The sequence below is a fragment of the Miscanthus floridulus genome, chromosome 6 (assembly GCF_019320115.1).
Source record: "Miscanthus floridulus cultivar M001 chromosome 6, ASM1932011v1, whole genome shotgun sequence".
In the NCBI taxonomy this organism is placed as follows: Eukaryota; Viridiplantae; Streptophyta; class Magnoliopsida; order Poales; family Poaceae; genus Miscanthus; species Miscanthus floridulus.
In genome coordinates, this window is record NC_089585.1 from 125,425,529 (window position 1) to 125,453,465 (window position 27,937).

The following is a 27,937-nucleotide window of genomic DNA, read 5'->3' on the forward strand; positions in this document are numbered from 1 at the left end:
GCGTGTCAGCGTCCATGAACCACGTCAGGAAACCAGACTCTCGAGCAATATGGCATTATTATTTCCTCCCGAATGCATCGGGAAATCATGTTCTGTTCACATCCTCACGGGAACAGTTACACAGAAGATGGAACGCCACCAGGCTTATTCCAAAGCTCAGCTTCGCATGCACTGGCACTACCGCAACTATCAGAACCAGACTTTCATACCCAATGTATTCAGAAATCACAACCTAAGGGCTTCAATTCTAAGACGCAAAGGCCTATTGCATCGGCTCTCTTCTATAGTTATGCACAGCTAAGCCAACCACCCTCAGTGACCCGGTCAAAAGTAGCACAAAAGAATAGAGTAGAACCTACCACCATCTGTGTTACAGGCCTCTGTTTCTCTTGCACTCTTCTTCAGATCCTCTGGCATCGTATGATGCCTGCAGCACCTCCATAGCACAGCCATCTCTCGCTACCTTTGTTCATGTTCCATCGCACTTGATGCAAAGCAACAGAATTCGGAGGGATGACTTTAAGGTCTTTAGGGGATTCACCACCCTTGCTGTTCCATGTTCCATCATTCTCTTCCTTTGTAGGACTGGCTAAAATTATTGCACCGGCTCCTTGTTCTTCACTGTGTCCATCGTCTTGATCATCACCAAATTCTGTGTTTACCATGCCTGCTGCTTGTTCTTCACTGTGTCCATCATCTCGATCACCGTCAAGTTCTTGATTTACAGCGCTTGCTCCTTGCTCTTCGCTTCGTCCATCATCTTGATCGTCATGAACTTCTGGATTTACAGCGTCACTGTTTCCTGTGGGGGAGTTGAGCTGACATGTCAGCAGGCCAGTGACATCGCTTGTAGCGAGGGCCTGAACTATATTTTGGCATGGTTTTGAACCCCTTTTGGTCACCACAGGAACATTTGGTAATGGAGATGTTTGCAGCCTGCTGCCAATCTTAATATTTTCTCCCTCCTCTGATAATGATCCAGAGAGGAAATAAGGAACACGGTTACGCCCAGGTTCTTTATCCCAGAATCTCGAATTAAGCTACAGCAAGTTAAATATTTGCTTAGAACACTGCAACTCAGAACGACAAGAAATGTAGTTCATGATATCAACTAGAAAGTTCACCTGGAAGTACACAGTAGTACCATCTGCCCCACAGTAAGCCGCACAACCTGGACATCAGCAAACAAATATTATGAATTTAAGGACCACTACAAGCATTTGACACCTTGAGGCAAAGCAGAAGTTACTGCATAATCAGGAAACGGTCTAGGACTGATACTAAAAGAAGATAAGTTGCCACTGTTTTGGAAAGCGTCTGGAGGCAGTGTATATTAATAAACTGGTAGGGGTCGATCAGGAAAATCTCAAAGCTGCATCCACCTTTATGTCTGGTAGTGATGTCAGTTAAGATGGATACTTTCTGGTGTGACGGTTTTTCTCATGTAAGCTACTGATCCCAGCTCTTTTTTTCTGTTTCATACAACACCTTTCAGACTTGTAAAAAATTCTCTCTTCTGCCATAGTGATCCAAGTTGCAGGGTGGATCATCCATTAAATTTTCTAAAAAATCTACAGACCCACTATCATCCATTGAACTATGTATCAACTATCAAATTGCAAACTAATAATTTCATGAGAAACAAAACCAGTAATTACTACTAGCAAAGTTCTGCAGGAAGATCTGCTTAAATTTCTATTAGCAACGAGTCCATCTTTGAAATTTAGATCAAACACATGTGATATCGATATTTTAAGTCATTGTTTATTTTACATGGTAATCTCTCCCTCATTGGATTTTAGACTCCAAAGTGACTGCTGCTACATAGGAACTTTGCTACCCGGTAGTCAGAACCATTGGGCAGGATATGGACAGTGGCTATGAGAATGATACTGAAACACACCTGTAGGTTCTGAGGCATGGACACTCCAAATCAAATATTCTGACAACTGATAAGTTACAACACCCTGAGTTTTTGTTCCGGCAAATGGCCTTCCAGTGGCTGGAACATCATTTGCAATCCGAGGCAAGCTTAGAAACTTCAATGTACCATCTTCCAGTGAGATAACGATCCCCCTGAAAACAATCAGTCATAAATATAAGTATATAACATTAGCTTCACAATTCTAGTAATAACGACAGGGGAAAAATCAGTAGCCTGTACATATAAACAGAAATGTGATCAAGATGTGGGTAAATAACTTTTAATATGCCATTCTTTAATGTTGCTTCTGAATTCTGACCAAATGACATGCCTCATATGGACTCCCTATGTCTAATAAAGTGTTTCTCCAGATAAAAAGTGCTTGCTGGCCAAATCAAATCCACAGAGAATAAGATAAACCAATAAGAGTAGGCTAAGTACCTCCTATTTTTTTTCAAGCAAACTATAATATCGATACCTAAGTAAGAAATCAAAAGAGGATTTGTTCCATTCACATGCTCTCTATCCAACGGCAATGAATACAAAGATGCCCTACTACATCAAACAATAAAACATGCTAACTAGGTTATCAAATGCTTGCATGAGATAGAAGATCCACATAGGAATAAAATTTAGGTGATGATTCACCTAGATTCCAGAATACACGCGAAGGGAAAAAAATACAGACAATGAACTTTATGTTATCACATTGTATTTTGACTATGGACAACAATTAGTGATCTTGTGGGCTGTGAGTTAGGTCAACAACCTTGGAAGAATTTTAAGTTCCTGTCCAACAAAGGGGGCAAGTATTGGATGATATGTAATATAAGGTGCACGGGCGTGCAAAAGGATGTTTAAAAACATGTAAACAATGCAAACTCAAAAGGTTATAATACGTTGAGAAGCGTCAAGAAAAACTAGTTATCTAGACCGAGAAGATTCTTTAGCAAGCTAACAGGAACAGCATGACCCATATATTGCAAACATCATGACACAACTAAATCCATTTTGCAATCTATTTCAACTGCATTTTAGTTTTCAACAATGACCTGCATTTAGCTAAGCAGAAAAACAACCTAAATGCGATCAGTGCCTACAGAGAACAAAGACAAATAAAACTGTCTATACAAGCAAAGCAAATTTTGTACCAAATTGTTTTATTTACTGATGTAATCTGTATTGGAACTAAGTATTACCTTCCATCCTTTAGCCAATGAAGACTTAATACAGCCTTTGGAGCAGTAGTTAGCTCCCAAAGAGGACGGTATGGATCTCTGCAGAAGTGATTCATGTCATGAAAAATTAGTAATCAAATATCACAGTTCAGTGAAATAAGAGGACATTCACAAATGCATGCTCACACAAATGTCATAGAGCAAGAGAGAGAGATCAAAACTGAAACGAATGTACTGAACCAAACACTTAAATTATTGTGAAAAGATGATGAAAAAACTAGATGGGTGGCAAGGAAGTGCCTTAACCATCGGGGGTAGACCAATTTTGCTCAACTCCAGTTTGAGAAGTTTCCCAACTTATCCTATTTCCATGCATTTATTACTTCCTAAAAGACTACAACCGTCATTTAAAGAATGGATAAAACAAGAAAAAGATTTCTCTTGCAAGGGGGAAAAATGGTTTAGAAATCACTTGTTAAAGGGGCCAAGATAATCAGACCTAAAAAGAAAAGTGGTCTGGGTGTGCATGATCTGAGGAGAATGAATATCAGCTTGTTGTGTAAATGGTGGTGGAAGTCAGAAACTAAAGGTGGAATTTGGCAAGAAATTGTCAAACAGAAATATATAAAAACAAATTGTTTGTCACATTTGAAATATAGCCCCCATAATTTCCCCTTGTGGAATGATCTGCTGAAAGTGAATGCTTGTTTACTTAAAAGGTAGAAAGGTGTTAGGAAATGGAAAATCCACTGATTTCTGGTCGGGCAGGTCAGATGTGTGGTGTGGAAATGTTTCCCTGAAGGACAAGTTCCCAAGAATTTGTAACGATCAAAATTGTTCAGTACATCAAGTATATGGAAAGAACTAGCATCTATCGTTTAGAAGATGGTTTAATGAAAGAGCTCCAAACCCAACTTAGAAAATTACATGAAATCTTGTTCAGATGTGCTTTCAATAATGAAAGATCAAGCCAAGTGGACTTGGGGACACGCGGCCAAGGTTCAGCTGGTCAAGGGTATTCTCGGCCATGGACCAAAAGCGGGGACACGCGGCGGAGATGCAGATAGGGATGAGCGGGAGGTAGGAGGTGACTCCGAGTCGGATCACCGCGCATCCTTTTCCCCACCTCTCCCTACGGTCTTGTTGCCTTTACAGCATTCGTCCCCAATTGCAAATCCAAACCCTAGCTACTCCACACCGAAATCCATCCTTAACAGATTCGTCGGCCACTTTTGGAGGGGTTCGCCGGCGAGATCCTTTGCGGCCGCCATGAGAACCGAGCCGGCTCCCACGGTCCAGGTCGGGATGAATCGGGGTGGAGGCTGTCAGTAGTTAGCCTAGTGTTCTTGTTTTTCTAAGTTACCTACTATAGATATTTACTATTCACTGTAATGTGTTTCCTTGGCAACCAAGTTGATCATGGTGCCTTGGCAACCAAGTAGGAATCATAGCATCTGCTTTATGCAGTTAGAATATGCTAAGGAGTAGGTACACCACTTGCCTATATATGCAGTGGTTAGCATCTTTGTATCACTAAGTCATTTTTGCAATACAATCCAAGCGGCCTGTTGGCCAAGCTGCCCTCTGGCAGCCAACAATTGGTATCTAGAGCCGGTTGAGAGACAGGGAAGAGCATGGCCACCTCCGCAGAGAGAGCAGCAGCAGCAGCCGCCGCCGCCGAGCAGCGGGCGCAGCGTCTGGCCGCGGCAGAGGCCGCAGCCACGCAGGCGCAGCAGGCCGAGGAGGCCGCCGCCGCAGCAGCTCGGAACGCAGCCGCCACGGCCGCGGCTCTGCGTCGAGAGTTGGTGGAGGAGGATCCGCCGCGTGATCGCCGCCCGTTTCCGCGGAGGAGTCCGGAGCGCGAGCGCAGGCAGACGCGGTCGCCCGATCGGGATCAGGATCGCCGCCGCGGACGGGCCAGGGGCCGCTCGCCGGTGATCCAGACCGTGTACAAGGACTCTGGCGCAAGTTCCACCTGGCTGATGCTCAACAAGACAAATTACCATGAGTGGGCCTCGATCATGAAGCTGAAGCTCCAGGCGCGGCAACTCTGGGATGCGATCGAGTACCAGGACCTGCCATACCATGAGGACAGGCGCACGGTGGAGGCGATCATCACCGCCGTGCCACAGGAGATGCAGATGCCGTTGTCCGAGAAGGGATCGGCCAAGGAGGCCTGGGACTCCATCGCCGCCGCGCGGATCGGAATCGATCGAGTGCGCCGCGCCACGCTCCAGCGACTCCGCAGCGACTGGGAGAAGCTCGCCTTCCGTCCAGGTGAGCAGATCGAGGACTTCACCCTTCGCTTGCTGGCCCTGAAGCAGCAGCTTCTTCTCCACGGCGACAACGACATCGATGAAGAGCGCGCGGTGGAGAGACTCCTGCGCGCCGTGCCGCCAAAGTACGCTCAGCTCCGGATCGCCATCGAGACGCTTCTGGACTTCCAGGACCTCACCATCGAGGAGGTGTCTAGACGCTTGAAGACGGTGGACGACATGGAGGCGTTGGACGCGGAACCGGCCGCCATCGGTGGACTGCTGCTGACAAGGGAGCAGTGGCGTGCCAAGGAGAAGGAGGAGGCTGCCGCTTCCGCGTCGGGCAAGGATCCACGACGTCGTCCACGCGGTGGCAAGAAGCAGCGCGGGAAGGGAAATCGCGGTGGAGGAGACAGAGGCGGTGGCGACGATCGCGGGGTAAACGACGACACCTGCCTCAACTGTGGTGATCGCGGCCACTGGGCGCGCGACTGCCGCCAGCCGCGCCGTGGTGGTGGTGACCGCGGCGGCGGCGGTGGCAACCAACGCGGAGGAGGCAACCGTGTTGGAGGTGATCGAGGTGGACGGCGCGGTGGAGGGCGTGGCGGTGCTGCGCACGTCGCAGAAGCAGAGGACGATGATGGTGCTCTGTTTTTCGCCCATGGCTTCCTCAAGCTTGACGAGAAGGACGAAGCCGTCTGCTCCAAGGCCACGGTCTCCCTCGACATCAACGAGCCGCGCGCGCGTGTCTTCCTCAACACCAGCGCCAACAAGGAGGCGCTCGACGGATGGTACCTCGACAGCGGGGCCACGCATCACATGACCGGCCGCCGGGAGCTCTTCGCCGAGCTCGACACCACGGCGCGCAGCACGGTGCGTTTCGGCGACTCGTCTCGAGTGGAAATCAAGGGGACCGGCTCCATCGTCTTCCAGGCCAAAAACGGAGATTAGCGCGTCCTCCACGGCGTCTTCTACATCCCAGCGCTCCGGAACTCGATTATGAGTTTGGGGCAGCTCGACGAAGGAGGCTCCAGGGTGGAGATTGATCATGGAGTGCTCCGCATCTGGGACCGGCGTAGTCGTCTTCTCGCCAAGGTACATCGCGGGCCCAGTCGGTTGTACATCCTGCACTTGGAGGCCGCGCGGCCGGTATGTCTTGCCGCCACGAAAGAGGACGAGTCATGGAGGTGGCATGAGCGCTACGGGCATCTCAGCTTCGAGGCGCTGCACCAGCTCGGCAAGAAGGAGATGGTGAGGGGGATGCCGGTGATCAAGCATGCGGAGCAAGTCTGCGACACCTGCGTCACTACCAAGCTCCGCCGCAAGTCATTTCCGCAGCAGGCGCAGTACCACGCGCAGGCGCCCTTGGACCTCGTCCACGGCGACTTATGTGGGCCGGTGACGCCGGCGACGCCAGGAGGGCGCCGCTACTTCTTGCTGATGGTGGACGACGCCACCCGCTTCATGTGGGCGGTGCTTCTGCCGGCCAAGGATGCTGCTGCGGATGCCCTGAAGCGGGTGAAGGCCGAAGCAGAGAAGGAGACCGGCCGTGAGCTCAAGGTACTGCGGACCGACAATGGAGGAGAGTTCACCGTCGGCGAGCTGGCGCAGTACTTCGCCGCCGAAGGAGTCAAGCGGCACTACTCTGCACCACACTCACCGCAGCAAAACGGTGTTGTGGAACGGCGCAATCAGACGGTCGTGGCGACCGCGCGCGCGCTCCTGAAGCAGAGGTCCATGCCGGCCAAATTCTGGGGGGAGGCGGTAATGACGGCGGTGCATCTGCTCAACCGCGCGCCGACAAGAAGCTTGCAAGGCAAGACCCCCTATGAAGCCTGGCACGGACGAGCGCCGGCGGTGAGCTACCTGCGTACATTCGGCTACGTCGCCTACACAAGGGAGCTCAGGCACCTGCGCAAGCTCGACGACCGCGGCAAGGCTGGGGTCTTCATCGGCTACGCCGAGGGCGCCAAGGCCTACCGGGTCCTCGATCCGGCGACGGGACGCGTTAAGGTGAGCCGCGACGTGGTGTTTGATGAAGGGCGCGGCTGGGATTGGTCCAATTCGGCCGCCGGGACGTCTGCTTCCGCCTCCAGTGACTTCGACATCGAGTTCTGGGGAGTCGACACAGACGGAGCTCCGCCGCACACGCCGTCACCAGCTCCAGGGGAGCACGATCCACAAGCCTCCTCTGCTTCACCAGCTTCCTCTGCTTCACCAGCAGCAGAAACCGAGCAGGCGGACCCAGTTGAGTTCGCGTCACCGCTCGAGGACGACGACGATCGCCTTGATGCTTCCTACGGTGGCGAGCAGCTGCGGTACCGTACCATGCCCAACATCGCTGCCGGCTTCACGTCTCTTCGCCGAGCTTCACCTCACGCACGCCGGCGAGCCGGCCAACTTCACGGAGGCTGAAGGCGATCCTGCCTGGCAGGCCGCCATGGAGCAGGAGATCAAGGCAGTTGAGCAGAACTGCACTTGGGAACTTGTGGAGCTTCCTCCCGGTCATCGGCCCATCACTCTGAAGTGGGTCTACAAGCTCAAGAAGGACGAGCGGGGCGTGGTGACCAAGTACAAGGCGCGTTTGGTGGCGCGGGGCTTCGTCCAGCAGGAAGGGATCGACTTCGACGACGCGTTTGCTCCCGTGGCGCGCATGGAATCCGTCCGAGTTCTCCTCGCGCTGGCGGCCCAAGAAGGATGGCGCGTCCACCACATGGACGTCAAATCAGCCTTCCTCAACGGCGACCTCAAGGAGGAGGTGTATGTGAAGCAGCCGTCTGGCTTCACCGTCGCCGGGAAGGAGAAGATGGTGTACCGTCTGCGCAAGGCTCTGTATGGCCTATGGCAGGCTCCGCGAGCTTGGAACGCCAAGCTGGATGCCACCCTCTAAGGAGATGGGTTTCCAGCAAAGCGACCATGAAGCTGCGATGTACAGGCGAGGAACAGGGGAGGAGCTGCTGCTGATCGGTGTCTATGTTGACGATTTGATCATCACCGGTGCCAGCACTCAAGCCATAGAAGGTTTCAAGGCTCAGATGAAGAAGGTCTTCGACATGAGCGACCTCGGCCTTCTGTCCTTCTACCTGGGAGTCGAAGTACATCAAGATTCAGCTGGGATCACTCTAAGGCAGACCCATTATGCCAAGAGGATCCTTGAGCTAGGAGGCATGGATGCCTGCAACCCTGCCCATACACCAATGGAGGAGCGGCTGAGGTTGAGCAGGCAGAGCACGGTTGCAGAAGTTGATCCTACCCAATACAGAAGATTGGTGGGCAGCCTGCGATACTTGGTCCACACAAGACCTGACTTAGCCTTCTCAGTTGGCTTTGTCAGTCGATTCATGGAGAGGCCAACAGCATAGCACCAAGCTGCCATCAAGCGCATCCTGAGATATGTGGCTGGTACTCTGGAATTCGGACTTCACTACACTAAAGCTCCAAGGAGAGCAAGGTTTGTTGGATACTGCGACAGTGACTTGGCTGGGGACATTGACACCAGCAAAAGCACTAGCGGCACTCTGTTCTTCCTGGGAAGCAATCTTGTGTGCTGGCAGTCTGTGAAGCAGAAGGTGGTGGCTCTATCTAGTTGTGAAGCTGAGTACATTGCCACTACCACAGCTGCAAAACAAGCTATTTGGCTATCCAGGCTGCTAGCAGACCTCCTTGGAAGGAATGTGGAAGTGGTCGAACTGAAGGTTGACAGTAAGTCTGCACTTGCTCTAGCCAAGAATCCAGTCTTTCATGAGCGCAGTAAACACATCAGAATCAAGTACCATTTCATCAGAAACTGCTTGGAAGATGGAAGTATCAAGGCTGATCACATATCCACCACTAATCAGCTAGCTGACATTCTAACCAAGTCTCTTGAAAGATCAAAATTTGAAGAGATGAGGGGAAGAATTGGGCTCAAGCACATCACTTCCAAGAACCACAAGGCTAAAGGGGAGAATTGTCAGTAGTTAGCCTAGTGTTCTTGTTTTTCTAAGTTACCTACTATAGATATTTACTATTCACTGTAATGTGTTTCCTTGGCAACCAAGTTGATCATGGTGCCTTGGCAACCAAGTAGGAATCATAGCATCTGCTTTATGCAATTAGAATATGCTAAGGAGTAGGTACACCACTTGCCTATATATGCAGTGGTTAGCATCTTTGTATCACTAAGTCATTTTTGCAATACAATCCAAGCGGCCTGTTGGCCAAGCTGCCCTCTGGCAGCCAACAGAGGCCACCGCGGCAACTATGGCGGGGCTCGTGAAGGGTTTGGCACCGGAAAGCAAGGTAGAGGGAGAGGTCGTCCTTCGGCCAGAAACCTCACCTGGGAGCGCACAAACAAGGGGGTTGCAGAGAACAAATAAGCTGATCAGGCGACTGACCAAGAGCAACCGCAAGATGATAGCAAGTGGGAAGGGAAAGTTGATAAGAAGGACAACTCTGGGGAGCAGTGGAACAACAAGGCTGGCCACGATGCTGCTGAGACATCTCAAGGTAACAAAGCCTCTCATGAGAATGATCATCAAACTGCTCCTCATCATAATCAGAATAGGGTTGCCTGTGAGATCTGTGGCTTCTTTAATCATGAGACAAAAGACTGTAGAAGGTTGCATTGTGAAATCTGTGGCTTAAGTAATCACATGGCTTATGATTGTAAGAAGTGCATCCCTTGGAACTGTGGACCTGAGCTTTGTGCAACTCAAGTAGAAGACCAGAGTTTTTTCTTTATTTAAGAAAGTATTGACCCTAGGATGGCCAGGGAGAAAGAAAACGCTGCTGTTGTATCTGTGTTATCTGGTCAGGCTAATGGCAAAGACATCGAGAAAGAATTCAGGAGCATTTTGGGGTCTGAAACCTGGAGATGGATAGCTAGGCCAATGGCTGAGAACAAATTTCTTATGAGATTCCCAAGTGCAAAAATGATCAAGGAGTGGAGTCATTTCAGTTCTCTACCTATGAAATATGTCAATGCACAAATGAAGGTGGATTTCTACAATGCTAGCTTTGGGGCAAAAGGTGAACTCCAGCAAGCTTGGTTCAGGATTTGGAAGATTCCTACAGACCAAAGGTCCATAAGGACAGTTGCTAAAGTTGGTGGCTTGGTGGGGAAAGTGCTTGAAATTGATGAGAAGACTCAATTCAGGCATGATCATGTGAGAGTGAGGATAGCTTGTAGGGACATTACTAAAGTTCCTAGATCTGCAGAAAGTACTTTGGGCATTTATCTTCATGACTTTATATATGAGAGAAGTTGAGGTTGAGGGTACTGATCAGAACCTCAATACTGGCATCAAGATATCTGACAGGGAGCAACTTCCATCTGCTAAAAAGTTTAAAGCTGATGACAAGAATGGCAAGGACAGTCAAGCCAATCCAAGTGACAAAGCAAGTGGCAAAATGGCTATACAAGGGTCTGGTATTGATGGTGGCAAAAGACAGGCTCCAAATCTCACCATGTCTGCACCATCCAAGCTGGGAGGGAAAAATCTTTCTGTCAGTAAGCAGGTCACCCAGGCTCATCATGAAGAGGAAGATAAAGGTGGAAAAGTTCACATTCCTGAGACCTTTGAAGAATCTGACTCTGACAGTGATACTTTCAGCAACAGGATCAGGCAACTTGAAGGCAGCTCTAAACAAGGGGGTAATGGAGACTGACATCAAATCTGGAATATGGAAGAACATCTTATTGATACTCAGATGACTCCACAGCTGGGGAGCAAGAAAGGGACACCCACTGATGCAGTCTGTATCCACCTGAATGAGGTTCAAGATGCGGGAAATGAGCATGTTGAGGATCTCGTCAACCAATCTGAAACAGTTATCACTGAAGAAGGAATTCTGAATTCTCAGGAAAGTATCATATCTGAGAAAGAAAAGGAAGGTCACGAGGCACTGATCACTACTCAGGACTCTCTCAAGACTGGACGAGAGAAAAGATCCATTCCTATCAAACCTCCTGAGATCAGGAGGAGTGATAGGCTCAAGCAGAACATCACCATTACAACCAAGGAAAAGAATGAAATTATGCCAAGGAAAAGAAACTTAGAAGGTAACTCTAATGCCTCTCATGTTCTCTGATCTTTCTAATGCAAATATTCAGAGTTTATCTGTTGATATGGGGGTAGTTGTGGATCATATCTCATTTGGCACTTTTGATATGCTTAGATTTGGAAATTGCTAGGAATAAATTACATGCTAAAACACATGAAACTCCTAATACTATTCAAAATGAGGAATTAGATGATGGAGATGTCAAGGAGAGACTTATTGAATGGTTGCAAGATGATCTTTCTGAGACAGAAAGTGAGATTCTTGCACAATCCAAGAAAAAAGGAAAACTGTCTAAAAGAAAGCTAAAAATTTCACCAAGAACTAAGAAATCTAATCAAGGCCAGGAAGCTCCTGGCCTAAAAAAATGGGGATTGTGCAGGTAAAAATGGCCTCCAATCCCCAAAGCAAAAGGTGAAAAAATGACAGTACAAGGACTTATTTGGAATTGTAGGGGCCTAAAGAAAAAAAGGGTCGCTACATTTCTGAAAGATCTCATTTTTCAGTATCAATTTGACTTTATTGGTCTTCAGGAGACCATGGTGCAGGAGTGTGAACCTTCACTTCTTAGGAAATTTGATGTCCACCAGGACTACCTTTGGGAATGGACTCCATCTAAGGGTAGGTCGGGGAGGGGGGGGGGGGGGGGGGGGGGGGATTCTTGTTGGGATTAAACTTCAGCAAATTTGATGTGGGATCTTTCAAGAAGGGTGATTTTATGATTCAGATGAACCTGTGGGATAAGGAAAATAGAGTTAAATGGAATTTATTGGTAGTGTATGGTGCTGCCCAAGATGAAAATAAGTTTGAGTTTCTCTCTGAGTTATCTAGATTCTGTGATGCTAATTCTGACCCCATTCTGATTGGGGGGGATTTCAATTTAATCAGATTTGCAAAAGAGAAAAGTTCCAATAGGGGTGTGCATAAGCATTCTGGCATCTTTAATTCAATAATCCATTTTTTTGAGTTGAGAGAGTTAATTATGAATGGTGGCTTGTATACTTGGCCCAATAATCAGGACCCTCCTGTGTTGGAGAAATTGGATAGGAACTTGGTATCTAAGAGTTGGGAGGACTTATTTCCCCATGCTTTGGTAAGGAAGCTTCCTAGGGAAGTTTCAGATTACAATCCGTTGATTGTAACTAGTGGAGCCCCTAAAAAATTGCCACACTTACAATTCAAGTTTGATCTTAATTGGTTTGATAATCCAGACTTCTTTGTGCAAGTTGAAAGAATCTGGAATAAGCCCTGTAGAGCCAAGTCTGCCCTGGATAAGATCCAGCAGAAATTAAAACTGTTCAAACAATTCTTCAAAGGCTGGGGTTCAATTTGCAAGGTGAACTTAGGAAGAAAAGAAAGGAATTACAAATTGAACTATCATCTCTGGAGGAGATAGAGGAAATCTCATGTCTAACTGAGGCACAAGTATTGAGGAAGCACTGGGTGTTGTGTGAAAATTTTAAATTACTTGAACAAGAAGAGTTATATTGGCTTCAGAGGTGTCATGAGACATGGCTTCTCAAGGGAGACCAAAACACTGAGTATTTTCACAAATGTGCAAATGGTAGAAAAAGGAAAAACATTATCATTTCTCTTGAAAAAGATGGAGTGATCATTGAGGGTGATGATAATCTACTTAAACATGCCTCTGAGTATTATGCAGAACTTTTTGGCCCTGTGCCACAACATGATATTCATCTGGATGCATCTATTTGGAATAATTGTTACAAGTTATCTGAGACAGATAACAGAGCGCTCTGCCTTCCTTTTTCTGAGACAGAAATTAAGGAGGCATTATTCCAAATGGAAAAAAAATAAGGCCACAGGACCTGACAAAATCCCATTCGAGTTCTTTCAAAAATGCTGGAATATTGTAAAAAATGATGTTCTCCAGTTATTTGATGATTTTCACAATAATAATGTTGACATCAGCAGATTGAACTATGGGATTATAACCTTGATACCTAAAGTGGAAGAAGCAAATAGAATTCAGCAATATCGACCAATCTGTCTATTGAATAGTTTGTATAAGCTGATCACTAAGGTGTTAACCATAAGGGTCTTTATGCTCATAAACTCATTAATAGAGCCCAAACTGCCTTTCTCAAAGGTAGAAATATTCTCTCAGGTGTCATGTGTTTTCATGAAATTATTCACAAGACTAAAAGAAAGAAAGAAGTGGGGGTTATTCTAAAACTGGATTTTGAAAAAGCCTACGACAAAGTGAACTGGAATTTTTTATTTGAATATATGGAAATGAGGGGATTTGATAGGAAATGGAGAGATTGGATCAGCCAAGTAGTTTCTGGTGGAACCATTAGCATTAAATTGAATGATATGATTGGTTCTTACATTAAGAGCTATAAAGGGGTCAGGCAGGGGGACCCCTTGTCCCCTATCCTCTTCAATTTTGCTGCTGATAGTTTAACAAGAATGGTTGAGAATGCTCAGGAACGAGGGCTTTTTACTGGGCTAATAGATCATATCATTCCTAATGGTGTGGCCATTCTGCAATATGTAGATGACAAAATCATCTTTCTCAAACATGACTTGGAAGGGGCAAGGAATATGAAATTGTTACTCTATATGTATGAAATGATGGCTGGGCTAAAAATTAATTTCAATAAGAGTGAAGTTGTTATGATTAATGATATTGAGAATTGGGGGTCCTTGTATGCTGATTTATTCAATTGCCAGATTGATCTCTTTCCAATTAAGTACTTGGGGGTTCCAGTTAGTCCTAGCAGACTCCATTTAAGTGACTGGGCTCCTCTAGTTGACAAAAGCCACAAAAGGTTGGACATATGGAAAGGAGGTACTATGTCCATTGCTAGAACTTCTGATAGGACTAGATGCCCTACCGAAGTTGCTGCGAAGGTTGTAGGGATGGAAGAGCGGAGGGCGAAGCTTAGGGCAGCGGCGGCGGATTGGCGCCGTGGTGATCACAGCGCAAGGAAGAAGAGAAGGTGCGGCTAGGGCTCCCAAGGGAAGCCGGCAACAATTATGTTGCTTCTGCTTAATTCCAATCTCAATTGTTTACAGAGTCTTTATCCTCTCTAGGATCCTATAATTAAGGAACAAATACCATAAATAGCTAATAATAATAATATGGGCTCTTAGCCCCTATAACCGGCGTCCTCCTCTAGCCACAAATGGGCCTGCGCCTATTATAATAGACGCCGGTCATAACATTTCTCCCCGCCTGCGCAAACAGCTCGTCCTCGAGCTGAAAGTCGGGGTAGAGGCCTTTGAAGTCGTCGAGGAGCTCCCAGGTGGCTTCGTCGCTGGGCAGTCCACGCCATTGGATGAGGACGTGCCAAGCGCCCCGCCGGAGTTGAGCTCGGAGAGCGCGCTCAGGAGCAGGAAGAAGCCGACCATCTAGCAGCAGTGGTAGAGCAGCAGGCGCAGCCGGAGGATCCCCCTTGTGAGGCTTGAGCAAGCCCACATGGAAGACGTCATGCAGTCGAGCGCCGGCTGGAAGCTGCAGCCGGTAGGCAACCCTGCCAATGCGCTCCAGCACTTGGAATGGCCCGGCGTAGCGAGGGCCAAGCTTCTCTTTGGCCCTGGGCTCCAAAGACTGCGTGGTCCGATGAAGCAGTCGCAGCCAAACCCAATCGCCCACAGCAAACTCCAGGTCGCGGTGGCCGGCGTCGTAGTACCTAGACAGTTGCTGCGCCTGAAGGAGGCACTGCCGGACCTCAGCCAGCACCTCATCGCGGCTGCGGAGTAAGGCGTCAGTCGTGTCAGTCCGCGCCGACCCCGGCTTGTATGGGAGTATCGGCGGAGGAGGCCGGCCGTAGACCACTTCGAACAGGGTGGCACGCAGGGTGGTATGAAAGGAGGTGTTGTAGCAATACTCCGCCCACGGCAACCAGTCCACCCACGCTCGCGGCCGATCACCTGTAACACAACGTAAATACATCGCAATCACCTTGTTGACCACCTCAGACTGGCCGTCCGTCTGAGGGTGGAAGGCCGTGCTCATGCACAAGGTGACGCCTGTCATCTTGAAGAGGTCGCGCCACACGTGACCGGTAAACACGGGGTCCCTGTCGCTGACGATGGAAGAAGGGAAACCATGCAGTCGAACAATGTCGTCGAAGAAAGCACGGGCGACGGAGGCGGCGGTGTAGGGGTGACCCAGGGCAATGAAATGCGCATACATGGAGAAGCGGTCAACCACCGTGAGAACGACGGATTTGCCACTGACCTTGGGTAGCCCCTCGATGAAGTCCATGGCGATATCCGCCCACACCCGGGACGGTACTTCGAGGGGCTGCAGCAGGCCGGCGGGCTATAGCGACTCCGTCTTGTTCCGCTGGCACGTGCTGCACACCCGCACCCAATCCTGGACAAGGGCGCGGTCTCCCGGAATGTAGAAGTCGGCGCGAAGGCGGTACAGAGTCTTCTGGACTCCCTCATGGCCCGCCGAATGAGCCAAGAGGACTTGGTGGCGCAGGTCCTCATGGTCAGGGACGAAGATGCGGGACCTGTGGAGAAGGAGACCGTCGTCGAAGTGCCACGTTGTCGGCAGCTCACCAGCCTGCAAGCGATGGAGGAGCTGCTGGGCGTCCGCAGCTGCTGTTGTAGCCCGGTGAATGTCATCAAAGAGGGCGAACGTCGGCCCGGAGAGGGCATGAGCAGCAGGTCCAGGAACTGTACCCTCCTCCATGCCGCGGCGGGACAGCGCATCCGCCACGATGTTCAGGCGGCCAGGGCGATACTCCACAGCAAAATCGAAGCCAAAAAACTTGCTGATCCACTGGTGTTGAGGTACAGTTGAGAGACGTTGGTCCAGCAGGACCTTGAGGCTGTAGTGATCTGTACGAACAAGAAAATGACACCCTCATAGGTATGGTCGCCAGTGACGTACAGCCTGAACCAGCCCAATCAGCTCGCGTTCGTAGGCAGCAGCGAGCTTGAGATGGCGAGCAGCGAAGGGTCGGCTGAAGAAAGCGAGGGGTCCGACGTCTTGATGGAGAACAGCACCGAACCCCGCGCCTGATGCGTCACAGTCCACCACAAACTGGTTGTCGAAGTCGGGCATTTGGAGGACGGGTCCCGTGGACAGGGCACCCTTGAGTGCCTGAAACGCCGCATCCGCCTCGTCGTCCTAGGCGAATGCATCCTTCCGCAGGAGGCGCGTCAGTGGCGCAGTGATGAGGCCGAAGTCGCGAATGAACTTCCTGTAGTAGCCGGCGAGGCCCAAGAATCCCCGCAGCCCACGTGCGGAGCGAGGGGCCGGCCACGAGGCGACCGCAGCCACCTTGTCGGCGTCCATAGCGACGCCGCTTGGCCAAGGTAGGCCACCGATGACGCCCCAAAAGAACACTTGGAACGCTTGAGGTGGAGCTGGTTCGCCCGAAGTGCTTGGAGGACAATGCTGAGGTGCTGCAGGTGTTCGGCTCAGGAGGCGCTATATATGAGTATGTCGTCGAAAAACACAAGCACGAACCTGCGCAAAAAGGGGCGGAGCACGTCGTTCATCAAAGCCTAGAAAGTCGCCGGCGCATTGGAAAGGCCGAACGGCATGACCAGGAACTCAAAATGGCCATGGTGAGTGCGGAACGCCGTCTTGGCGATGTCATCGGGGTGCACCTGCACTTGGTGGTAGCCCGAGCGCAAATCGAGCTTGGTGAAGAAGCGAGCCCCGTGAAGCTCGTCGAGAAGCTCATCGACGATCGGAATCCGGAATTTGTCCTTGGACGTCTTGGCGTTGAGGGCCCGGTAGTCGATGCAAAAGCGCCAGGAGTTGTCCACCTTGCGCACCAGCAGCACGGGGGCGGAGAACGGGGACGTGCTCGGCCGGATGATGTCTTGGGCGAGCATAGCAGCGCACTGACGCTCCAACTCGTCCTTCTGCAGCTGTGGGTAGCGATAGGGGCGAACGGCGACCGGAACTGTACCCGGCAACAGATGGATGCAGTGATCGTACGGCCGCATCGGAGGGAGCCCCTGTGGCTCGGCGAAGACCGGCTCAAACTGCTCCAGGAGCCGGTCCAGTAGTGGCTGGGAGGGAGCAGCGGCGATCGCCTGCGCAGCCGGTTCCCAGATGTCGTCGCGGGGGGACCCCAGGCCCTTCCACAGAATGCGTCGGGCGCCCCGTGTGAAAGCCATGCACAAATCCTCGAAATCCCAGAGGATAGGGCCCAGGGTACGTAGGAACTCAACGCCAAGAATAAGATCAAAACCTCCCAGGCTGATGCCATAGCAGCTGATGGTGGAACTCCTCTGTACCTGGCCAGGGCCACATCCCGAGCGACGCCTTCGCAAGGCACACGATCGCCGTTGGCCACCAGTACCCGCATGGTAGCGTGCGGTGCTGTAGAGAGGTGTAGGCGTCGCAGGAGATCAGTGTTGACGAAGTTGTGCGTCGAGCCGGAGTCGAGGAGCGCCACAAGCCGGTGGCCATGTACGGAGACTGGAAGGAGCATAGCATCTCTTGGTCCGGATGCCGGCAATGGCGTAGAGGGGCACTTGAGGCTGGGCTGCAGGTTCCTGCCCCGCCGCTGGTGCAGGCGCAAGCACAGCAGCCTCCTCCGGAAAAGCAGCCACAGCGGCCACCTCCGCTGGTATGTCATCGTCGAGGAAATCCGTCGCTTCGAGGTAGAATAGGCGTTGGCACACATGACCGCGCACATAGGGCTCATCACAATTGTAGCAAAGACCTTGGCGGCGGCGCTCCAATTGCTCCGCTGGGGACAGTCGGCGGAAAGGACGAGCAGGGGCTGCAGCGCCCGCTGGTGCTTGAGTTGTGGCCGCCCCCGGGGCTGCTGGTACCGCTGCAGCAGGCCGTGGCAGCGTTGGGATGCCCGGGCACTGAGGAGGCCGGGCGCCACGCTGAGGAGTGGCCAGGGTCGTGGCAGCGGCACGGTGTTCAAAGGCCCTGGCCAAATACATGGCCGTTTGGAGGTTCTGGGGCTCCCGCGGCTCCACGTCGACACCTTAATGTGCTCCGGAAGGCCGCCCACGAACAACTCCGCCTTCTGGGACGCAGAGAGGTTCCGAGCATGACAGAGCACCACATTGAAGTGTTCGGAGTAGTCCTATACCGTGGAGGTGAAGGGCAGGTGAGCAAGTTCGGATAAACGTGTCCCACGAACAGCCGGCCCAAATTGCAGATTGCACAGCTCCTTGAAACGATCCCATGTAGGCATGCCCTCGTCTTGCTCGAGGCCGTAGTACCATGTTTGGGCCGCGCCGATGAGATGGTACGACGCGAGCCAAGTGCGGTCCAAGGCCAGGGTACGCTGCCCGCGGAAGAACTGGTTACAATTATTGAGCCAATTGAGGCGATCCTCGGCGCCATCGTATGTGGGGAGGGTGAGCGCTGTGGCTGACACCCGGAGCTGTTGGTTCTAGAGCAAAGGCCGCGGACGACGAGGCACCGTGGTGGTGCTGCATGTTGCCGCCGTAGAGTAGAGGGCCATCAACGCCTCCATAGAAAACCCCCTCGGTGTAGGAGGGCTGCTGTACCGCCCCACCGTAGTGGATCAGGGCGCCTGTGGTAGGGGTTGGGACAGCCAACGTCGTGGTCGCCGGAACCGTTGCCATCGTATACACCGGCCCGGCCGTCGGGGCCAGGGCATAAGATGGGATTGGCGACAGGGAGGGCGGCATCCGCAGTAGATGGATGGGCACGTCGGTTGCGCTGGACTGGGGGATCCCAGCAGGAAACACCGGTGGCAGGGAGGCCATGGCCGATTGCGGCGACGGTGGTGGACGCGGTGGGGAGGGCAGCGGCTGCTGCGAGGAGAGGTAGGACTGCATCGCGGCCATGGAACGGGACAACTCGTGGATGGCCGCGGTCATCTGCTCTATCGACATTGTAGAGGACGGAGCGGCCGCCGAAGCGGATGGCAGCAGCTACGCAGCAGTGGTGATTGGCGGCGGCGGCGATGGGCTGGTGGAGGTGGAAAGAGGGCCTGACATCTCTGATACCAGATTGATAGGACTAGATGCCCTACCGGAGTTGCTGCAAAGGTTGTAGGGATGAAAGAGCGGAGGGCGAGGCTTAGGGCAGCGGCGGCGGGTTGGCGCCGTGGTGATCACAGCGCAAGGAAGAAGAGAAGGTGCGGCTAGGGCTCCCAAGGGAAGCCGGCAACAATTATGTTGCTTCTGCTTAATTCCAATCTCAATTGTTTATAGAGTCTTTATCCTCTCTAGGATCCTATAATTAAAGAACAAATACCATAAATAGCTAATAATAATAATAATATGGGCTCTTAGCCCCTATAACTGGCGTCCTCCTCTAGCCACTAATGGGCCTGCGCCTATTATAATAGACGCCGGTCATAACAACTTCTCTCATCTGTGCTTGCTAGAATAACTCACCCATTTATCAAATGTCTGTTTATCTGGCCCCAAAGACAATTTCTGACAAAATTGGTAAAATTAGAAGAACTTTCTTTTGGCAAGGAGGAGGGACCAAGAGGAAATACCACTTGGTTAAATGGGCAAAAATTTGTAAAAGTAAGAAGGGAGGGCTGGGAATTAAAAATCTGAGAAAAATGAATGTAAGTCTTCTGTCAAAATGGTGGTGGAAGCTGGAACAAGAAGAAGGATTGTGGCAAGAAATTGTTAAAGCTAAATATTTAAAAAATAAGACCATCTTCTCTGTTTCTCATAAGAATACTGATTCTGCTATCTGGTCTGACCTGCTCAAGGTCAAGGAGTTGTATCTTCAAGGTAGATCCATTAGAATGAACAATGGACAGAAGACCAGATTTTGGTCTGATCCATGGTTATATGATAAGCCCATTCATAACATTGCTCCTGTCCTCTTTATCCTGTGTGAGCAAAACGATGCTTCTGTAGCTGATGTGAAAAGTGGGAGGGTCCTCATATCATTTAGAAGATGGCTTACTAGTGAATTGCAAACATGCTGGGATATGATCCTATCTGATGTTCATAATGCTGAGCTCTCGGAGTCAGATGACATCATCTTGTGAAAACTTGAAAAGAATTGTAAATTCTCTGTGAAATCATTATATAATGCTCTCACAAGTAGTGATGCTGGACCTTCACACAAAGTGATCAGGAAGGGCAAAGTGACACACATAAGATTGTTTGGAGCCTAAGTCACCCACGTCTTGGGATTTTCTTGTAGGCCTGTCTGCCGAGCGGTAAACATTTTCATTTGGTTAGCCTTACGGCTGTATGTTGGGCACAGTGGTGAAGCTGGAGCAAACTAGAGGGGGGTGCGCCTGTCTTGTAGATGCGTAGACATGAGCCGCAACCATGGTGAAAATTTGATCCTACTCACCGGTATTCCATTTTTTCTTGGGTGCGTCCGCACCCACAGCAATGCATATAGCTTCGCCACTGGTTGGGCACTATGGAAAAAGCAAGAAAAGATGTATGCTTTGAAGGAAAAGGTAATCACCTACTGAGATGGTTCGCATGGTCTGTTCTTTCTTATCTTATTGGACAGGTTTACAGAAACCAGGCCACGCTGCTTAGTTGGAGCAAGGGGCGGAAGCTTTGAAGGTGGCTGCTCTTCGCTACCATCAGCATGAACACGTGGAAAGAAGACTGGAGATTCAGGAGGGCATGGTGAACTGAAGTGAAGCGGGAGATGTGAATCTTAGTTGGATCTAGTACAGCCTGTGTGCAGAAGCTGTGTCCATTCTTATAAACAGCATACTTCTTTTGAGAATAGCATATTATATAGATTGGATGTATTTTTACTTGTTCACCTCAACACCACAAAAAGGACGAATGAAGATGGACATGGGTCTTAAATATGTACTGAAATGTTTTTATTCATAAAATCAGAGGCATTAAAAAGATGAGTTGAGATAAGCCTCCGAGGATATGTTACACATACCTTAAATCCCAGAACTTTAGACCATCCTCTCCAGCAGTGACAAAGGTATTTGTGCTTTCTTCACTGTTAAATGGATTCAAGTTTAGGGCTGGCATTACTTTTAAGTGGTGGAGAAGAACAATACTGCACAGTACCTTATATATGGTGCCCAAGAGAGAGCTCTAATGGGAACAGAATCAGCAGTGACACACATAAAAGGTTTTGAATCTGGACACTCAGCGGAAAAATTGGTTAATTTTAATCAAAATAAAATGATAAATATGCAGTACATGAATTCAATAGCTTTATACAATAAAAAAAAGGAAAAGTGACTAATCATGTTTTCCAAATATCAGTAATAGAGAGGCTTCGAAAGGGAAGGTATCTATTACCTTGTGTTGGCAAATTCATCGAGAAGTTCCATAAAGCAACCTGAAACATCAAATATAACATTAAAGCAACCTGAAACATCAAATATAACATTAAAGCAACCTGAAACATCAAATACAACATTAAAGCAACCTGAAACATCAAATACAACATTAAACTTTTAGACTAGCAACTTAAAATAAAAGTTGAAAGACATGGGGTTTGAGTTAAGGAAACTATTCTCATCAGGAGGAAAATATACCGTTCCATCATGACAACCCGCCAATATCATATCATGAGGAGGAGAAGGTGACCAATCAACTGTCAAGGGAATGCTGTTTACCATTATAAAGAGGTCATGACTTAAAAAAAAATATTCATGCTGACGAATATAGCAGAAAGTAAAAAACCTAAATCTAGCTCTATAAGCAAAAGTATCAATCACATGCTAAAACTTTGAAGTCACAGTACCTTTGCCTGTTCCTGCACTTCACTTTGACACACCTAAATACAGGTTGTAGCTTTAGAAAACGAGGGTCAGAACCCTCCACCTTAGAGGGGGAATATATTTTCTGGATCATGCATGGTGATGGAACTTCCCACCTGTGTACAAACAATGAAGTATGTGAGTGATGATTTATTAAAAAGAAGTTCTAGCATAGCAATAGGTTGCCCAACTTACACTTCAAGAGTGCCATTCCCCAACAATACTGCAAGGAAACCCAGTCGTGATTTCTGTTCAGGTTGACTTAGTAAAGGAGGCTTCCATTTGATGTCCCAAGCTACTTTGCCGTTGTGAGCTAAACATAAGACAACTCTTGGTTGAGCAATGCCCCTTGTAAATGAAGATGAGTTTGAGTTTACACAACTAAACATACTGTCATCTTCCCTTGATTCCTTGAGTGGCACGAATTCCGCAGCTTCCGTTTCATCAATGACCCTGTCACTGTTCTTGAAACTAGGTGCAACTTGATTTGCTCGTGCATTTTCATTACAATGAGAAGTATAATTGGCAGTGTTGCTTTCAGTAACTTTCATGCCTTTGCAACCAAAAATTGCATTCTTAGACTGATTCAAACCAGCCCCATGAGCCATGTCATCATTTTTAGATGATCCTTTAGTCATTGGTGTGGATAATGTCTCTATTTTATGTGCTTCACCACCAACAGATGTGCCACTCCTCTCATTTGAAGCAGGTATCCTTTGAAGTTGCCCCCCAGCCTTTCTGGGGCCTTGTCCTTCCATACAATTTTCAACCAAGACCACAGGATCGCCTGACTTTGGAGTTGTCTGCATTTTTTGTTCTTTGACATTAAAATCAGTTAAATGACTGTGCTCAGCTGAAACAGGCTTCTTTCTACATCCCCCTTTTCCCATTTTGGTATTTGATTCTTCCTTACAATTTGCATTGTGTAAGCCATGTGCTGGTGATGCATCATCAGATAACAAAACACCTGAATGAACACTGCATTTCTCAATATCACACCCACATGAACCAAGGCTACTTACTATAAATTTGCCACCACTCTTGTTCAAAGATGTGAGATTGTTAGAACTAGTCAGTACAGAGGTTGTTTTTGGGAGGCTGGCACCAGAAGCCACAAAACGACCAGTTCCAGCAGAAAGTGGTATCTTTTTAGGCCTTCCTCTTCCCCTCCTGCCACTTGACTCTCTTTTATTACTTGATTTAGGTGAAATGTGGATAGGAAGTACAGAATCGTCTGAAAGAGCACCTTTGCACGCATTACCCTCACAGTTTAACAAGCTAGCAGAACAAAGCTCATTCATTGATACCACGTTCTGTGCAGTTGGCAAAGCATTTTCAACAGAGACTGCAGGATCATTTGGAAGAATTTCTGTGGAACAAATTCTCTGTGATTCAACACCAGAAACCACTGGGCAATATAGAGCATTAGAAATTGTTTTCTTCTTATCATTTCCTCTAATCCTCTGACCTTTTGACTTATTATCACAAATTGCAGTAGATGAAGATGTAAATGGTGATGATGCATCAACTGCAACAATGCTAAAACTAGAGTTAGCCTCTGTGCAAGCAGTGTGACCCATACTGGATAAATCAGGCTGACCAGTTGTATCTTTCCCCAGTTCAATCATAGTGTCTGAGTACTTTCGAGGCCTCACCCGTGTTCTCTTTGGTTGCTTACGAGTTGCAGTTGCTGGAGATGGTTCAGTACACACACTTTCTTTTACTACAGCACCAGATGAACTGCACAGTTCGTCAACAATTGGCAATGCTGCATCAACTGGAACAATACTTAAATTAGCATTAAACTCTGTGCAAACAGTGTGGTCCAAGCTACAGCCAAATGAAACAGGCTGACAAATTGTCTCTTGCCCTAATTCAGCATCAGTGCCTGAAACAGATCTACCATTGATTGGAACTGGATACTTTCGAGGTCTCCCCCGTGGTTTCTTAGGTTTTGTACAGATTGCAGTTGTTGGAGATAGGGCTGTACACACATCTCCTGATACAGTGCCAGATACAGATCTAGCATTGATTGGAACTGGATACTTTCGAGGTCTTCCCAGTGGTTTCTTAGGTTTTGTACAGATTGCAGTTGTTGGAGATGGGGCTGTACACACATCTCCTGATACAGTGCCAGATGAACAGGTCAGTTTGTCAATAAGCGGCAATGCTGCATCAACTGCAACAATACTTAAATTAGCATTAAACTCTGTGCAAGCAGTGTGGTCCAAACTGCAGCCAAATGAAGCAGGCTGACAAGTTGTCTCTTTCCCTAATTCAACATCAGCGCCTGAAACAGATCCACCATTCATTGGAATTGGATATTTTTTAGGCCTCCCCCGTGGTCTCTTAGGCTTTGTACAGATTGCAGTTGTTGGAGGTGGGGCTGTACACACATCTTCTGATACAATACCGGATGAGAGTGTCAGTTTGTCACTTGGGTTTTTCCTAGGTCGCCCTCTACCTCTTTTAGGAGTTGATTGCACAGACTTCGCAGTTGGCATGACATAAGCCAATGGAAGGTCATCTGGAATAACACTTGAAGTACAAAGGGGATCAAAAACAATGATATCCTGACTTTCCCCGTTTGGGGATGAACCTTCAAATTTTGCATCTGGCAATGGATACTTTCTTGGTCTGCCCCTTGGTCTTTTTGGAACAGGTTCTAACTGATCACTGCAAGGTCTCTTTTTTGGCCTCCCCCTTGGTCCTTTTGGAACAGGTTCCAGCTTATCACTACAAGGTATCTTTCTAGGCCTTCCTCTTCGATTACTATTATTGCATACATTCATTGACCGGCGAGAATGTGCATCTTCAAATGGTGCTAACAGACACCAAACTTGAATGATACCTCTCCCAGTTAAGGGCATGCCAAGTTTATGGTAAGAAGAACCAGGAGGGTGCGCAGAAACAGCAAGATACTGCAAGGATAAAATATATGAGTATGTGACATAGGATCATGAGCGCCAATTAACCTTTTGTGTTATGTTACTTATAAGTTCACAGTACTCTTGCAATAAGGACTAAAATGAAAACAGGATATTAGCATAACTGCTATGGACAAAAAGTATATAGGTTCAACCATATAATCATCCAGAGAACAAAGATAGAGTCAAAACAGTTGCATAGGGTTTACAAATACATGGCACCCAAAAGCTTGCACTTCAGTAAATTAAAAACCCAACCCAAAAGCTTGCACTTCAGTAAATTATTAAAAAACCAATGGGTAGTAACATGCACATTTATCACGTGTGACATAGGATTTTCTGGTGGCATAGTAATAAGCAATTAAAGAGGAGAGAGGTGACTATCTTATTTAAGAAATCACTTGGGTGAGAAATCCAATACTAGGAAACCATATAGACTTAAATTGTTGTATGGAGGATTTGTACAGAATATATACAGCAAGTAAATCATTTCGGGGACCTAGGAAATGACAATACTTTCTCCAGTCATAAATAAATGGTGTTTTGAGGTAACTGAAAACAACAATCCCGAACTTTGCCTACAATTAATGTGTTTAGTTTGAATGTTTGCAAGTGATACGAGTACATTTGTCTTGGACAATAGTTTAATAAAAGTAGTAGCAGAAGTTTAGAATAGTTGACATCAAACAATCCCAAAACACCACATATTTCTGACTGGACAGTGTAGGGTTGTTTCTACAAAGTTCGTGGTTATAAAGGTCACCACCTCACAGTTTATAGAAGAGTCAGGCTTGTCGCACAACCTAGGGCACCAGTCCAAGGCCCAGACACTCCCCCCCGCATATAGAATAAAATCAAAGCTGCAATAATTGAAGACACTTGGTCAAGGTTCGATCAAGATAGTAATATAATTTTACATGGATAATCAAGTATCAGAAATAAATTAAAGAGAACAGAAGACTGATTTTAATAGCGTATTTATTCCCAACTTCATCACACTCTCAAATTTATACCTAATAACAAAGTAAAATCATCAATGGTGCAAACCAATAAACAATTAGAACTATTGTCTTCAGGATATTGAAGAATTTGGCACTCTTGAAAAGATGAATAGTTTCATGATTCAGCTACCCACACGTTAGAGTAGATCATAAGGCATGTTGCAGGACTCAACAAGATTATTGTTCTGGACCAAGGGAATCTTTGGCATACTTCTCTAGAAAAAACAAAAGACTTTCAACATGAAACGGTTATTATAACAATTTGTCTAATTAGTGATCCGTGTATAACAACCTTGAATATAAATAAGAAATGTTAAGATAATACGACAGCTTGGGTTATTAAACACATGCTCCACAGCAATGACTGTTTTCCCCCATGCAGAGGGAGAGGAGGGATTGCGCACCTGACTGTATTATCCCTCCGGTCTTCCTGAGGTGTGATCTGTAATGATTTCCACAGTTACAAACCCAAGGGGAAAGAGTATCAGAGAGGAATCCTATTCAGCTGAAAAACAATGCTTAACTCTCCTAAAAAAATACAAAGACTGGGCTCAGAAACTAAAACACTATTAAGTTTACTTTCACTAACCTGGGGAACAGAAGCAGATGAAAACTGTGGTAAGGTTACACTGTGCATGTCATCTCTAGATGAAGTTGAATCAGTGCCATTAGTGAAAGTTACACTTTTTGGCTCATAAGAGAAGTGCCTCCATTCTCTGAAGACAAAGATCAAATGAGCAGCAAATTATATATATTTGCAGATAATATTATAAGAAAAAACAAAAACATATATCTGAAAAACAGGCCATTAAGAAAGAAAGGAAAAATCAAATGTGACTCCTATATCTTTTCACATTTTGCGGATCTTGTGGATATTCGAGGAAGGACAGGTAGACCATTAACTAAACCAATAAATCATGAATATTATCGCAATTTGATAACTAGTCACTCTTGTGGACAACATATATTCCGAAGCTACAAGAGTTAAACAAATTCTCCCACATATGTATGATATATTCCATGTAATACACTCCATGAAAATCGAGCACATGTCTCTATATAGGATCACGTCTACGATCACCCATCAGGCTGGCACAGGAAATTTGGCAATTCCATCATGGTGACTGAGTGCGAGACCAGAGGAAACCAGGAGACAGATTTTTACCTGAGGAACGTTATTGAGGAGGAGAGCTGCTCAACTTCCGCCTCAGGGAAGTCTGGTTCGGGCTCTTTGTCGACGAGCTCCGAGATGGCGCGCACAGTTCTCAAGAACCCATCTGCTGATTCATCGAACAGGCACACCTCAACGCCGTCTTGAATATCTTCTCCGGCTCCCGGCGGGGCCGCGGCCATCACCGGCGAGGGGGGGGGGGGGGGGGGGGGGGGGGGGGGGGGGGGGGGGTTGGGTTGTGGGGGGCCCTAAGCACGAGGCTTGGGGAGTCCGGCTGGTAGCCGCAGACGCGATTGCGGACGCGACAGAGGATGGGGATGCTTTTGGCGGCGGTGGGTGCGGAGGTCTGAGCTGTCGACGGGAAGAGCAGGCGCGCTCAGGACAGAGAGCCACGGCGCCACAGCCACGCGCGGAGGAGGGAGCCGCGGAACCGGCGGCGGCTACTACTCGAACGGAAGAACACCGTACCCCCGCACGCGCAAGAAGAAACGGGAAGTGGAGTTGGGCTTTATGATATCGCCTTATGGGCCGGATTGTAATAAGGAGAGATATAATTGATCTATGGCCTAATGTCATGATTATGGCCCATCACAATCCACTCAGGAGACGGACATGTGTCTAATGAAGAAGTAGAGGATTCTGATGGGCTACTCACATGGACAACAGTCACACACAGCATCCGGCCACCGACTCCCCACTCCGATGCCACGTTACGGCACGGAGATTTTGTGAGCGCAGACAACGGAGAGAAGACAAGTGAGAGGAAAGCCGGAAG

At 48.1% G+C, this 27,937-nt stretch overlaps 1 protein-coding gene across 1 annotated transcript; it reads right to left on the reverse strand.

Moving 5' to 3' along the window:
• Window positions 1–27,350, reverse strand: LOC136456882 (uncharacterized). Its single transcript, XM_066456871.1, has 14 exons — window positions 27,157–27,350; window positions 26,581–26,707; window positions 26,396–26,433; window positions 25,757–25,850; window positions 22,259–24,984; window positions 22,048–22,179; window positions 21,839–21,911; window positions 21,600–21,639; window positions 21,363–21,435; window positions 21,229–21,291; window positions 3,124–3,201; window positions 1,904–2,076; window positions 1,125–1,171; window positions 1–1,040 (listed from the first exon to the last, which is right to left on the reverse strand). The coding sequence occupies exons 1-14, from the start codon at window positions 27,342–27,344 to the stop codon at window positions 402–404; spliced, it is 4,491 nt and encodes a 1,496-aa protein (XP_066312968.1). The 5' UTR covers window positions 27,345–27,350; the 3' UTR covers window positions 1–401.
• Window positions 27,351–27,937: the final 587 nt, after the last annotated feature.